The 16,450-nt window shown below is 37.2% G+C and overlaps 1 protein-coding gene across 1 annotated transcript in view; it reads left to right on the top strand.

Moving 5' to 3' along the window:
* Nucleotides 1-345: 345 nt before the first annotated feature.
* Nucleotides 346-16,450, top strand: part of LOC137388957 (calcium/calmodulin-dependent protein kinase type 1-like) — a 30,382-nt gene continuing 14,277 nt past the window's right edge. The window contains exons 1-5 of the mRNA XM_068075468.1: nt 346-556; nt 1,066-1,200; nt 2,361-2,435; nt 8,353-8,491; nt 13,100-13,223. Of these exons, the coding sequence (XP_067931569.1) occupies nt 474-556; nt 1,066-1,200; nt 2,361-2,435; nt 8,353-8,491; nt 13,100-13,223 (556 nt within the window). The 5' untranslated portion in view covers nt 346-473. The remainder of the gene's footprint in view (nt 557-1,065; nt 1,201-2,360; nt 2,436-8,352; nt 8,492-13,099; nt 13,224-16,450) is intronic.

Raw genomic sequence — 16,450 nt, 5'->3', positions numbered from 1 at the left:
TGTGTCTTACATATTCCGCTGTTTGTTCACAATGAATCACATGTTATTTTGTCCCTTTATCATTTAACTTTATATTTTTCATAGACGCAACATCAAAAGCTCAATAGAACGACCAATACATATCTATTATTCATCTTAGTTACCGTTTAGTAATGGGAGGACAACTCTTATATAAGAAGTTTTAACATCTTTAGTTTCCTCCCTTTGCTAATTAAAGGAGTTGCACCTCCACTAACTTATACGAAGAGTTTAAAGCGGGATTTCATTGGCCATTCGTGTGATTTCCGGAATTGTATGACCTCTAGCTGGTGTACCATTTACTATTTACGCTTCGTTAGAGTTTACTGTCGTTTCAGCTGATAGTTCATTTAGAGGCTATTAAATTTGGCACTCAAGCTATTAACTGTTAGGAGACATGGCCGTCGAATCATCAATTTAAAATTGTCGACTACTCTAACCTTGTATATTATACAATGCCGTTATTCAAGAAGAAGGATAATAAGCCTCTCGTTGGGCCGCAACGATACGACATAAAAAAGGATCATGTTCTTGGAACGTAAGTCATGTTTTGTGGAAATAAGTATAGTTTCTGCTAATGTTTGCATCACAACATCACTAACTGCATCGCCGATCTAGATCTTTGTCAGCATAGATAATAATATTTATGTCCTATATTGCTTTTTAGTTTTATTAATAGTTTATGTTGCCGAATGCTTTTTTATATGACATTATTTGTTATGCTTCATTTTGATATTGTGAGTCGACATACTTAATCATGGTTGCTATAACAAGCACTAGCTAAAAGTATTTCCCAATACTAGTAGAACTGCTGGAAATTTCATTTAGTCGGCTTCAAAAGAGGTTGTTATCAAAGTGTTGTAAATAGGATGAGTTCAATTTGAGTTGTCTTATTGTTGTCTAGGTGCAACGGTATGACTATATCGTTCGAACGGTCCTCCGTATTTTGAATTGCAGCTGTAAACTAGCTCTTCCGCTAAAGTTTTGTAATTAATTTCGTGATTCTGTATGTGGTTCTCTCGACTAATACCTTTTTATGCTATTAAGGGGAGCTTTCTCCAAAGTGTTACTTGCTGAAGATAAAACCAAGAAAGGGACGTTTGTGGCTGTCAAGGTCATTGATAGAAAAGCTCTACATGGCAAGGAGGAGTCACTTCAGAATGAGATATCAGTCCTTCAAAAGTCAGTTTCAAATATCATATTAGCTCAACACATCCATTTTATTTCTACAATTTAGACAACAACATTTTTATCGGTATAGTTGGTCACACTTCAGAAACTCAAATAGAAAACTTTGGTCACTGATGAAAACCTGATGAAAACCTGATGAATTATTACAAGATTCAATTGTGTAAGCTGTCCTTTTTAGTGCTAGAATATTTGGTCATACAAAGTAGGCTACATAGCAGCTGAAATGTAGTGATTGATATTTACTTAGTTGTGAAACATAATTTTATACCATTCATATACAAAGCCTAATATGATCTGAATAATTTGTGTGCACACATTTCTGCACCCAGAGATTGGTGGTTTAAGTAGTATGTGTCTATGTCAAGGCCAACGCATAATGTGTCTATGTCAAGGCCAACGCATAGTCATACTGAACAGCTTTCAATTGCTGTGTCGATTAAGTTACAGATACCCGAGATCAAACTAATTGTACCTCATCAGCTTTGGCCTTATTTTTTGGTCATTTCGTCATAAACTTAACATCTGAGCATTTTGGTGACCATTTCTAACAGAGTTCCATTTCTAACCGAGTTCCATTGTAGATTTATTTTATTAACTTGTAACCACATATTTTCATGTTGCAAATCTTTTTGTATTTTTGTTTGAAAAGTAGGTAGCGTTGCTATTGCTGCATGCTACTACTCTACTCGATTGTCAGAGAATAAAGGAGTTGTTGTTTGCTTCGCTGTTTGAGCTGAAGGCCTCACCTATAGCATAAGCTGTAACAGTCGTAGATCCTGCCAAGTTTTGTTCCAATTAAGCTGGGCACAAAAAAATTTAAATTTTGATTTAAATCATGATTTAATTCATGGTTTAAATTTGATTTAAATTAGGCTACAATTTTTCATAATTTTGTAAATGTGTAATGTAACACACCGGCAAATTGCTTGAGCAAAACTGAGCGAAAAAATCTAATTTATCAAATAAATCATAAAAAATTTAATTGCACAAATCTGATTTTTTAAAGTGAGCTTTTTGTACTTTAATTCCAAACAAGTTACAAGACAACTCGTCGAAAACCATTGCGAATGAGTGACATCGACAGTTAATAATAGGCTTTTTTTGCCCATTGTATGGTTTATAATATCGCCTTATATGTTTTATTCTTGCAGGTTGAAACACCCAAATATAGTTCAACTCCTTGATGTCTTTGATGATAAAACTTACGTATACCTAGTCATGGAGTTGTGAGTATCCTCAGTTATTAGTTGCTGTACTGCAATGACTATTAATCCTTACTACTAGTTACCTCTACCACAGTCGTCTTCACAATTGCAATTGTGAGTGTTTGTAGCATGTTTTATGAATTGCTGACATTAGCCAGGGTGTCTCGAGTATTCCTGATAACCCTAGATCCTAGTTATTAAATTGTTTCCAATTATCCGGTGGTATAAGCACTTATAAGGACGGATCTGTCTGTTTTTACTCTTTAGCCAGCTCATGGTGGAATTTGTATTGAATTGTTGTGCAAAAAAGTTGGACTCTCTTTGTGCTTTTATTTTCTGGATGAAAGTTTGTATTGTCAACTGATCTCGGTTTTTTTTGTCAATAATCTATTGGTATGGGGCTGTTCCGTGGTAGTTTGAAAAATGTTGGAATATGCAACCTGATCAACTCAGACAGTTTCGTTCAGTTCTATAAATTTATGGACATTACAGAAAGAGTGACCAGTGTTTTGTAGTCAGTTATTCTGCAGAATCCTCGTTAATTAAGCGTTTCAGTTTTCTAAGGAACTTTTGCAATTAATCTTCCAAAAGCACTTTTTAGTATCAGGAAAAAACCTCTACAGCTAACTCCTTAAACACATATATCATTACAATCAGAGACCTCTACAGCTAACATTAGACTCTCCAGTTCATGTGTAAACGATGACGGAATGTGCAATCCGTTAACGAGGAAAATCTTTAAATCAATCATCCCTCATGGATTGGTTTCAGTAGGCTACTCTACCAAATTTCTCCTCAGGGACTTGTTCATCTGAATTTTCTCCGGTTTGTTTTGTGGTTTCGGTATCTAAGCTTCCAAAGTACCCCTTCAGCATTCTGCTCACCCTTTGCAGGCTTCTCCCTAAACGACCAGAAGTTAATAATTGCCTCTCTGCTTAAATAGATATCCACGTATAAGCCTGATGCTAGACAATTATCAAGGCTGCAATATTTGTCATTGACATTAACCTAGGCAAAAGCTTGACTACAAATTCAAGATAACAGTTGAAGTGGCTTATATTAGATTCTATGTGGAAGCTAAACACTGTTCATCCACCATTCCTGCTGGCTGTTTGACTCTTGGCTATGTTGTAATGAAGTTCTCACAAGTTGGATCGAAACACCTCAGAGTGTTCTACCTTTTTTGTGAGATTTTTATGGTGACCGATTTTTCACAACTGAAGCCTACTTGAGAATCACAACAGGGACTTACATCCACTTCATGATGTTTTCAGAAGTTTCCTACAAGGCCACTAAAGCATTGTCATGTTTATCATATTGACAGCAGTCTTCTTGAAAGCCATCAGTTAGTTTTTATCAGACATGACAGCAGTTTCAGCGATTTTTTAGTGTTAAGCTGATTCTTATTTTATTCTTAGGTTATTATAATTTCTTTTGCTGCCATCAGATGTGCTGTCAATCCTTAGAGACTTAGATTAAACTTTCTTTGTTTAGTTTAACATATGATGCAGCATTTTTAGCCAAATCTTTCTAGATAAACTGTCGAGATTCGTGTATTTGGAACTTGCGAGCTACCCGAGACCTTCAATAAAAATAGACCAATAGCGATGAAGAATTTAACAGCTATTTTCTTCCATGTACCACACAGTGGAAATGGTCGTACAGTACATTAGCCGATTGCTGGCTGAAATATGGCCAGTTCATTTCGCTATCAATTGGCTGTGTAATGATTTTGAACAATTTCATATGTTGACTTGGAATTATCCCAATTGCAGTTTTGTAAAAAAAGGAAGTGGATTACAAACAAAATTGAAATTTTCATATTGTCTCATGTACATGTTAAAACAGTTGTATGTTGAAGTGAAGGTGTTTAAAGCAATATATATATATAATATGATATTATTATATAACAAATGTTTTTGTAACAGTTTATAATATGACTATACTAACGAGGAATACCTCAGATCATTATATGTAGCATTCAAGCAAACACAAATAAAACTGCCAACAACTAATTTAAAATTATATATATATATATATGTAGGAAACTACATAAATAAAGTAATAATCAACAAAAACAGATTTGTGCTGTCGTTTCATCTTCATGGCAAAGATTGGCAAATTAATATGTAAGCTCAATGACAAAGGAAATCGCATTTAGCTGAAACAGGCGTGGAGATAACTCCAAGTTCATTGAAAAATTTTTAGTGTAAAAAGAATAATTGCCAAGGTTATTGACACCCTTGGCAATTATTGACCCCTTCCCCACTCTCCTCTCTCCACTCTCCTCTATTCTCTCTCTCTCTATTGATAGTGTTGTGAACTTGGCATTAATATAACTTATACTTTTTGTCGGTATTTTGAATATTTGTTACATTTTATTTTCAACTATCTCCACTCTCACCAGTTTCACATTGCTTTTTTATTTCTTCCACGCCATAACCGCTAGACAGCTCCTGAGATTTTTACTCATCTGCTGGTATTATTCGTTGTTTTAATTCCAAGAAAAACATTGCCGTTTTTCGCGACTACCCCCATTCTCACTAGTTCTCTTGGGATCTATTGTTTGAATGCTAAAATGATGGTATATAGCTGTGTTTAATATTATTTGAAGATTGTATTTGAGCATTGTATAACCCAAAATTGTGAATGAGAGCTTCCTATGTTTGTATCGCCGAAAAACTGTAATTTTCTGTGAAATTTCAGACGTCATAAGTTGAAAAATATTTGGTACTAGCATTAACAGGACGCTTCTGCTGCATCGAGTCATGGGGATTTTTTCTTTTCTAATCCGATAGCCGGCAGCGTGTGTAGATCTCTACTACATTCTGCTACACTGCTTTCCCAACAACAATCTACTAATGTGTTAATTGAGGGCAATTCCTCTTAATGCTTGCAAAGGTTCATTTTCAGTTTCTTATCAGATGAGTGTTTAGGTTTTCCTCTATAACCAGACATAGTTTTGAAACCAAATATTTGTGGCACAGCTGATGACACGGAGTATGTGGGAGAAGTTTGGAAGAATGTGGGAACCCATAGCATTTGTGTGGACACACACACATACACAAATACACACAGGTACACACCAGAACATATACACATACATGTATACACATACATGCAAGCACAACGTAGGGTGTGGCAATTGAGTTATAAGGACAAATAGTCGTTCAAATCTTGCTTCAAAAGTGATCACAATTTAAGCATTGGCTGTATAGGTCGATGATGCAATGTAGGCCTACATGACACGTGAGAGATGGAATGGTGCATAGCGTGCTCGCTGATTGCTTTGTGCACAGCTTCACTGTCAAGATTGACTTTGTTGCTCCGACTATGTTGCATTGCGGTCCTGACAATTTGTAGATATATCAGTAATTGTTTTGAGTGTCTTTTCTGTAAACTGCAACATCGTACTGCAAATTGTCATAGTGAAAACAGGCATCGAAGAAATGTTTCCTAACTTGTGAAATGCTGCCATAGTGACAAAACATTAATACAACTGTTGTGACACGCTTGATATGCATAAATTCTTTAGCAACGTTGCTGCCAGCAACATTTTATTTAGCCATCGCATTAAGGCTGCTGATTGTGTGAAGTCTGTTAAAAACATTGATCTCTACAAATTATTATCAATTGTCGGCTTAACTTTAATGTTTGGCATATCTCACCACTTATTAAAAACATCTTGAGTTATGCAGTCACTTGATAGATGGTGTAATGCAGATCTAGTTCACAGTTTTAAGCAGTACTGATCATTTGAGACTGAAGCCAATGAATGCAATAGCCAATAGCAATTTGGAAATTTCAGTTTTATTTTCTCTGAAATATTATCTATAGCCCATATGGGATTTGAATGTGGAAAGTTGCAAATCTAGCGCATTGCATAAATGAAGCCTTTTATTTTTTGTTATAAATTCATGTAAATAGGAGATAGTAAAATATAAAAACCAGGCTCCAAAGAATTAGCCATGCTCAGCAAAAATACTGGCTTTGACTATTGACAGTATCACCCAGTTAGCAAATGTTATGAGTGGTAATTGCTGCCTATAATACAATGTAGGCTGTAATTGGAGGGCAAGTGGGAGCGACGGTACGGATATGAGCTCTTTATCTTTCAGCATGCACCTACCTTATTGCTGTTCTATTAGTTTGGTCATTATATATCGGTTGCTGCAGTAAAGCAGTGCTGACATCACTAAGTGTAGCGCTTTATCTCAGGCCTCTTTGTCTCTATTAAAGATGAATTTGTACAAATCTTTAATGGTATTTATCAGAAAGTATCGATATTTTTCTATTATTTGTGATTGTTTTTAATGTTTGAGGTGATTTGACTGCCAGGATATTTCAAGATTAAAATCAACAAAACTTGGTTGCGGTTGAAACGCTCAAAGTGCGATAATAACTCCATTGTTATTGCAGGCTTGTGACCAAGTTCGGTGTTCATGAAATGAGCAACATCAAAGAAACCATCTTTGAACAGTTTTGATAATCAGCAGCCATATATGATAATCATCAACAATTTAAGTATTATGGTTTTTTGGTACCTTAAATTCAATTATCGTAGTCTGAAAACATTACAACATCTGTAATTTTGATCTCATTCCGCATCTCTTACTGTTGCCCGGCATGCGCGTATCCACTGTCATTGGACCTTACTATACTTAGTTGTGTATGATAGTACACTGCGGCGCAGATCAGTCAAGGCAAACGCTACCATATTTCTTCTAAAAGTGTGAGAGGTTCGCAATTATTATCAGAATGCCTCTCGTGTTTCATAATCCCATACCTGTTACCCTTACTTTTTACACATACGCCTTACAGATGCCCTATACGTCTAGAGAATTCAAAAGCACTACTAGTTACTGAAGAGGCGAGATTAACTCAACAAGTCTCACACTCCTCACTATCCATAAACTGATTTTAGCCTCTATGAAAATCATTTTAATTAAATTATTTACAATTGAGCACAATTCACCTCTTTGTGGTCATAAGTTTGTTTTTCTTATTATTAAAGAATGATAAATGAGTAGCCAGTTTGTTGCATCTATCTTATAGGAAGGAAAACAGATAGGCCTACAGCAAACTTGATGATAATTATTCAATTTGGTTTTTGTGTTCTTTCAATGAGAATGTTGGAGTCATAGAGTTAATTTTTGTGTTCTTTCAATGAGAATGTTGGAGTCATAGAGTTAATTTTTGTGTTCTTTCAATGAGAATGTTGGAGTCATAGAGTTATAGTCATAGAGTTATTTGAGAGTAACTTTACTAAACCTTCATGACAAATGGCTGCTTTAATTTATTAAGGTGTTGGACATGTTTTGATGGATCATAACTTCTCTAAAATGGATTTTCCAGTTGTCTGTTAATATGCGAAATAAAGTTACAGATATATTTGATACCACATTTATAAAATCCAAATTTAAAGTTTCATGTAAATTTTTACTTTCTGAAGGCTGCATTTGGCTATTGGCAAAATGAACCTTATTAAATGGCATCAACGAGCATTTTTAGCAGCAGGAAAGTTAAACACTGTTTTATCCTGTGGTTCCGAATTGCTGCCATAGTCTCATATGGACTGAAAGGTTTGTGATGAAAGGGTTTCTCACTCAGCCTCTGACTCCAGCAGTGCCTGGCAATGCTGCTGCAGAAGCAATGCCATCCTATATCCCCCCCCCCTTACCTACCCCTACAGTATACTAAACATGCGATTGTGATATGCATTGAATGTCATCAAGGGCAACATTGCCTTGGGCCCCTGTTGAGAAAATGAGTGGCCGTTGGCTGGTTGAACTCTATTCCTTGTCTTATGCTGTCTGAGCGATACAGCTTTCATAGCTGCCCTCGTAGAGGTGACCCAAAGGATACAATTGCTGCAAGGAATGGCATTCATTTTGAATAAAAACTTCCGGTATACTCTTCAGTTTCTTATTTTTTGTAGGGTTACTGGTGGGGAGTTGTTTGACATGATAGTATCGAGGGGAATGTACACAGAGAAGGATGCAAGCGCACTGATTTCTACCATATTGGAAGCGGTTGATTATCTCCATTCCAAGGGAGTAGTACACCGGGACCTCAAGGTATTCGTGCATCCTACGTGTTGATGTTAGAATACTGTTAAAAGAGGTCAATATCTTGAACAGTAGTCCCTTGGGTTACGGTGTTTTGTCTCACGGGTTTTTTCGTCTTGCGCTGTGGAACACTAAGTTTTTTCTGGCCCCTCGTTACGACATTTTCTCGCCATACGACATCAACAACATTGCCTTTCGAAAATCAAATTTGTCGGTTGGTGTGCTGCATACATGGGAGTCACAAAGATGCTGATATGCTCTGCGTCAAAGTCCTTTCCAAAGCGCCTGAAAGAGATGCGGTGCTTGATTTATCTCAGTTCAGCATTCTTCGTGTTTAATTAATTTAATTAAGATGATGACAACTCAAAGTTTATTAAAATGAATGTTAAAACTTACCTTTAAAGGTTGACTTGCAACCAAATTCACATTACAGATATTTGGTATCAAAAGATCTTACTCTGCTGTGTTGTGGGTGCAAAATATTTGGAAATGTGATTACAAGCTCTTAAAAGCTAAAAAACAAACAGTTAATCGCAGCCACCATGAAAACGCCGTAGTTTGGAATATCTTTATTTCGATGACGTACTCAAACATTGTGATTATTGTTTCGACAGGAGATGTTATAACACGTGATGACAAGTGTTTTATGTTATTTGACACGTGATGTTACGCCAATAAAAGGCTCGATATAAAACGTTTCGTAGCACTAGTTTATGACGAACACTTCGAGTTCTATCGGAAAGCCCGTATTAAATATAGACGCCCGTTACTTTACAGTTTCGTTTCAGCCTGGTCTAATCACCTAGTCGTAATCTGATCATGTGACCCTTACTTCCTGCCAAATGGCCGAACGATTTCTGCAGCATTTTTCGACTATCACAGGTGACCAACAGGCTCCTCATGTTTATCAGAGGAACATATGCACTCCTTCAAGCTAAGGCTAAAAAATTTAACGAGTTTTCATGGCAGGTTTTGAGATATCAGTGCTGAAAGTGACAGCATTACAATGATGATGAAATAGACGAATAAGAACAACAGACATGGTTATATTGAATGCGTAAAGTATATTTGTGAAAATATTTCGACGAATGAGGTCGCATGAAAGTGTAAACAAAAGCCATCGTGTTCAACTACGTCCCATTCGAGTCATTTTGGAAAAGGATTCCAATCTACGGCGTCTTCGTGATGGCTGCGATTAACTGTTCATTTTTCACATCTCCACATAGTTTGCACCTACAACACAGCAGAGTAAGACATGGTAAATCTTTTGATACCAAATAACTGTAATGTGAATTTTGTTGCAAGTCAAGCTTTAAGTATGTGTTTACCCTAGGACACTAATATTTCGCTAGTATTTAGTTTCGTGAGTAGCACACAGAGTAAAATTTCGCTGCAACTTAATTTCGCAGCTCTGATGAGTGCGAAAATATAGTGATGTGAAAATAAATACAGTGGAACAAACAAATTAGATTCCTCAGGTCCGGTCCTCTAGTAAAAAAAAGTTGTTATATTTGCGACTAGTTTGTATTTGTAACCCGCAGGTATAAATGTATGGCAGAAATCGATAATTCAACGTGATCGCTTGCTGCCATTTGTTTCTTGGACTATCAATGACGTCTCGGTCCTTTCCGTCGTGACCGATATGGTACCAATATTAAATCTCAAGTATTTATAGCAAGCGATGGCCATGGCACGTTTTGAGTTCACAATATTTCAAATTTAAAAAAAATCAAATACAGTACATGTCTCATAAAAAAGAAAATAGATAACAACCAACATCACAACCAGAACTGTATAACATGGTTGGACCTGGTGAGGGTTGTTATCGTTTTTGGTTGGCAGTAAAATTCATCACTACAATAAGTATTATTTAATTGTATGACTTCACCTACCAGACTTTCATCCTCATCAGTTACAAATTCGGTGACTAAACTGATATCATCATCTTCTTCGTTTGTCTTGGTTTTTCCAAAAAAACTTGTTATCTTAATTTGCTTCGCCATGCTGCTCATTCGGTGTATTAACGAATTTACTAGAAATTTCCCGATGAGCTCAATCACACACAAAATTATCTGCATTTCTAATATAACGATTTTGTTGTGGATATCAATGAACTACAGGGCCGTATTCCCTTGGACAGTTGGCCGGCTAAGACGCCCCAACTTTTTAGGAATTTCATAGTCCAACGGCTATAGAAAGGTTTTTATCGCTGTAGAATATCACTTTATTCGAAGCCATAGATACAAACATCAACTTTTAGTAGTTCTTAGGCGTCATTATTATCTTCATCAGCGGCAAAATATTCTTGTAAACGACTTCTATAAAGGTTTGCAAAATATCAAGTTTTAGGAAACATCTGCTTGCCCATATCCTACTTAATGAACTTGAAATAAAATCGGCAAAAATGATCTTTGTTAAAACGCTTAAAAGAAAAAGATGTCTTCTTTCTGAGCTTTTTAACTGCATGCAAGTTTTGCCTGTTTTAATTTTAAAACGTTTTGTCAGTCACATCAGCTAAAACAAAGCAAATCTCAAAAAATAGAAAAATGTTGATACTTGCCAATAAAATTTTTTAAAACTTCACGTGAGAGGCCCGGCTGAGGCCCTACATAAGAGAAACCTGTTGGGAGCTCACAGCACCCCCCCTCCTTCTCCACACCCCAGATGTTCATAACTAGTCGTCTAACATTAGCCACCCAACTTGCAACCAGTGAATACAGGCCTGCGTAGAACATAGCTATTTAATTTCGAATTTTCGCTAGTTTGTTATGATAGTTTAGTTTCGCGCATGAATTTTTCGCGTGATGATGACTCCGCGAAAACGCGAAAGTTAGATGCCGCGAATACTTAAGTGTCCTAGGGTAGTAAGCTAAATTTCTAAAGGTAAATTCAGCGTTTATATTATACGTCTGTCTCGAAGGTAAGAACTCCATACAATACATACTGTAAATAGTGTGGTTGCATTTTATTGCAGATCATAGCCACTAAATATGCTGAAGTTACTATAGGTAACTATATAGTTACTAAGGTTAATATACTATTTTATTACAAATTTTCATTATGTACAGTATGGATATAAAATATTGGTGTTCTCCTTGCTGGGTGGGTGTTCGCATTAGCATTAGATACCGTAAAACCTGTAAATGAACACCACCTTTATTTGAACGCCATACTTTATTTGATGGCCACTATAGAAGGGTTGAAAAATAGAGCACTTGGCATTCAATTAGAGATTTTACGGTAATTGCTGTGGGTTCCTATGCTCCTCTTTACAACATTGTCGCCTTACAATCCCAATATCAGAAGAAATTATTGTCGTAAGGCGGGTCTACTGTACCTGTCTCTTTATACCAATTATACCTTTACATACTGACTAACTCCTTGTTCTGGTTGTTACGCTTACTTTACAGTAATATTAGAGGTCATTAGCGCTCACTCCACAAGCGGTCTTTTGGGATTATCTTTCCACCTCTAGGGCTTCCGCTTTCGTAATTTAACTTGTCATTGAGACTGGTGCCATCTGCTAAAAATGTGCGGTTTCATAATTTTGTTCGATTCTCAAGATACATGGATGTGGTACAACGAACTGCATCAGCAATCGCCGCTGTTGTTACACGTAACACTTGTGACTGAGTTAGCTAGCAAATGTCTAGAAACAGTTTGGGTATTGTTAGTCGCTATGTTAGAGTAATGTCGGTAACGTCCTAACAGCGTGACATCGATTTTTCTGCATTTTTGGCGATTGAGATCCAGCCCTTCGAAAGTGGCTGTGAATAAAACTTAGTTTGTTCGATTTGAAAAGACCTAAAGAGTAATAATGAGGAGGTCTAGCAGTTGCCTGTTCTGGTATGTCCTAAGAGCATTTTATTATTCTAGCAATTTGGCATGCTTAGTGATGAATTCCATGGCAGCTCTGTTTGGCTCGAATATATTTGTCAAAAAGATACTAATGCAGGCAATCTTCCGTAGCTGCCTGTAGCAATAGCGCTTTTCTTTCATAGATTTGTGTTTCTGTTTTATATACACGAGGCTGGCAGTTTTTTAGTTTAATTACTAGAGCAAGTGTTTTTTATTTGGACTTGTTTGGCTACCAGAGTGGAATGTAAGAGAGCAACGCTTATTGCTCTCTCATGTTGCATTTAAAAAAGTCTACAATTGAATTGTGGCTAGATTTCCGTGCTCTAATGTCGTGCTTATTAGTCCTTCAAACAGGAAACGCTTCTCTCACGAGACAGTGCATTGACATTTCTTCAACCAGTGCATAAAATACTAAGTCAGACTAGATGGGTGGGAGTGAACTGGCTTAGTAACTTCAGTGGATGTCATTACATGTATGTCTGACATCATATAGTGAAGAGTTTGAGTGGTTGTTGCTTACATTTGTTGAAATTCAAATGCAATTGTCACAATTATTCCTTCATCTGCCAGCTAATTTACCTGTCAGCTAGTTTACCTGCTAGTCACACGGACAGCAAGCAACCTGTAATGATTTATGTTCGCTTTTATTTCCTCAACTGTTGTTACTAGGCACTCATCTCTTAATTTCCTTGTAGCCCAGGGAATGTATTCTTGAAATTGGTTTTTACTTTTAGTCATGGAAGTTGTTTTTACTTTTAGCCTGAGAACTTGCTTTACTACAGCGAGGATCCTGACTCCAAAATTATGATTAGTGACTTTGGGTTATCGAAAACTGAAGGCTCAGGTGTCATGGCCACAGCCTGTGGGACTCCAGGTTATGTAGGTAGGTACTCCTGACAGCTCTTCTTTTTTAAAGTTTACATCTGAATCGTTGAGTAATTTTAATTCGCTTTTACTGCCATGGGATGTGCAAAGAGCAGGTGCTACAGTTGAATACATTGACTGCTGCTGCCTATCCTACACGTTATAAGGGCTACATAAAAACTCTGGCCTTATTTGCAGGCATATAATCGGCTTATGTGGAAGATAATAATGCATGTTTGCATACAGCGGTAGACAGATCTGCATTAGAGCAGCATATTAAGCTGTTTGCCGTATGACTGTCTCTCGTGGAGGTGTGGATGGCAGCTGGTGTTGTCAGTCCCATATGACATGGCTTATGTAGTGGTAGAGAGCAGCTGGTGCCGCTGCCATTCTCATCTGACTATCTTGTGTGGAGTTGTGGATGGCTGCTGGTGAAATCGCCATCTTCAGGTTCCTGTCTCATTTGGACGGTTGTTGTTGTTAGCTGGTGGCGATGTCATTTATGACTGTGGCCTGTGAAGCGATTTGGATAGCTGGTGGTGCTGTCATTCTTAATAAATCATTTTTGGTGATCCATAGCAGCCCTTTTCAAGTTCCGTTTCATGGAGTAAGATTTGAGCTTGCATGGCTTAATCGCAAGTTGTGTATACAGGTAGTTTTTCCATCCCATTACCTCTCTGGACTATCTCGTCATTGCTTAGAGGCAAGCATAGCTTTGAATAGACTTCTTTTATTGATTCCTTGCTGATACGTCTTGCATCTTGCATTGTACAACTGATTTCTAATGGAATGCCACTAGTGTCATCATTCCTGCGGCCATACGACATTCTAATAGCAAGTGTCTGCAAGTGTCCTCAACGATACACTGCAGCCTAACAGTGACATGCATCGTCTGCTGCACTGGACGGTAGCTGTGGTTGGGAGAATAAGTGAAAGTATACCTAAAGCGTTTTCATTAGTCAAACTTATAAGGGATGCATGCCTGAATGCATGAGCGTGAGAAGACTGGCTCTCTGCATCGCTGCATCGGCTCATTGAATCTCATTTTTCCTTAGCTGATGTTTGTTGGTTTAGGTTAACCCGACATGTATCTGTCAGTGGATAGAGCAAGGAGTGATTTCTCCTACCCTCAAATAAGGGTCGCTAGCTCTGACACAATGTGTTTATCGCATAGATTTAATGCCTTGAACAATCACTCTCCGAACTATCACTCTCCGAACTATCACTCTCCGAACTATCACTCTCCGAACAAGGTTGTGGTTTCTTGTCCATTAACATTGCCTGTGTTATGGATGTAATGCTTGTCACTCAGATGTGGGCTACTAGCGGCCAACTCATTCCTTTGAAAATTACTAAATGTCAAATCTAAAATTAAATAGATACTGGCTGAGGTTTAGTCTACAAGTAATGGTATTGCACCGGGCAAGACAATCGAAATGCTTTTGATGGTTTAGGTGTTTCCATAAACTACTGGCAGGCAGTGCATTGAGAGCAAATTCCATCCTTGTTGAGGGATTTGGACTCGAGATTTATTCTAGGTCTGAAGCGTTTTAAAACTGAGTTTTATTCTTAAAGATTTACGGTTACGGTTTGAATGAAATAATATAGTTGGGCTTATATGTCTAACGTATGTCACCGTTCTGGTAGCCTAAGTTATAGTTTGCTAAATCAGAAATCAATGAATTGGCCTGTTTATTCTAGAGCTTTCTGCTGGATAGACCATGAATTATTCATGTGTATATAAGATCTTCAATTTGAATGGAATAAATTTAACTATACTGTTTATTTCTCTGTGAGTGCCCTTTTTGCCATTTTCTAAAAAGTTAGCAGAATGTGTCCCTAATGAACTAAAGCTTACAACTCTCCCACTAGCTTCTACTACTTCCATCTTATGGTAATTCGTGCTTTTTGTTGTGGTGCCAGCACATTCATCCTAGCTATCTGTGACGTTGCAAGCATATTCCATGAATTTACATTTATTCCATCTGTTTTTGTGTGTCTGCAATAGGTGAGGGAGATCCGGAATTATTGACACAGCTTATGTGGGTGCTGCGAGCGCATCGCTAGAAGGCTAGGGCTTCTGCTCTATATATAGCTCATCTTTGTGTCATTAGCGAGGGCGCTGTTTGGTTCTCTGATAATGTTAAACATGCAATAAGCTTTGTTTGTCCGGAGGATGGCGTTATTGTTAATATGGAATCATATAAAGAAAGAGCTAATCATGCAAACTGATGCACTGTTTGCTCTGCACACAGAAATGACATTTATCTTTATTATTAAAATATGTAAGGCATCATTTGGATTCATTGATCTGCTTTCTGATTCTCTGGCTTGTTCCAAATTGGCAGAAAACAAACAAGACTATAGCTTATCATGTAAAGCAAAATCAGTGACCACCTATTCATGTGTCCTTAAGTTGCTGATAACTCATATATTCACTGGTCCCTCACAGACCTTCATTAGACGGCTGTAACCAATAATACCCTGACTCATATATCCACTGGTCCCTCACAGACCTTCATTAGACTGCTGTAACCATACTATCCAGACTTTAATATCCACTGGTCTCTCACAGACCTTCATTAGACTGCTGTAACCAATACTATTCAGACTTTAATATACACTGGCCCCTCACAGACCTTCATTAGACTGCTGTAACCAATACTATTCAGACTTTAATATACACTGGCCCCTCACAGTCCTTCATTAGACTGCTGTAACTAATACTACCCTGAGTTTAACACCTTTTTAAATGGTTTTCGCTCAAACCGCTGATCATGAGCTAGTGTGGAGAGTGGTGTGATGGCTAGAATCAGTTGTCAGCCCATCTTTAGAGTATAAACAAATTTACAAAATTTGGTACAAATTCATGAGCACCGGTACTGCTGCATAACCCTTTAGCAAGTGACAGCACTTTCATTGTTTGTTATTATTGTTCATTAATCGTTAATGATTTGGTTTTGAAATCGAAGCAAAATCAATAGGAAATATAATTATGTTTAAAAGCAAATCTTTAAATCAAGTTGCATTCTCTCGAAGTTGCTTCGTTTAATGGCTGCAACAAACAGCTTAATTTTCTCTATCTCTTATTTTGCTTCTGGTCCATTATGGTCTCTAGTTTAACAATCGACAAGTGTCTTTGAGAGCACTCACTGCCTACATCCTTATTTGGATAAGCATATAGCATATAGCATATAGCTGGTGGATAAGCATACTATACAAGGTTATTTGGGTGTAATAAATCAT

The sequence above is a fragment of the Watersipora subatra genome, chromosome 2 (genome assembly GCF_963576615.1).
Source record: "Watersipora subatra chromosome 2, tzWatSuba1.1, whole genome shotgun sequence".
NCBI lineage: Eukaryota > Metazoa > Bryozoa > Gymnolaemata > Cheilostomatida > Watersiporidae > Watersipora > Watersipora subatra.
Note: the sequence above shows the minus strand (reverse complement) of the source record. Positions and strands in the feature narration are given on the sequence as shown.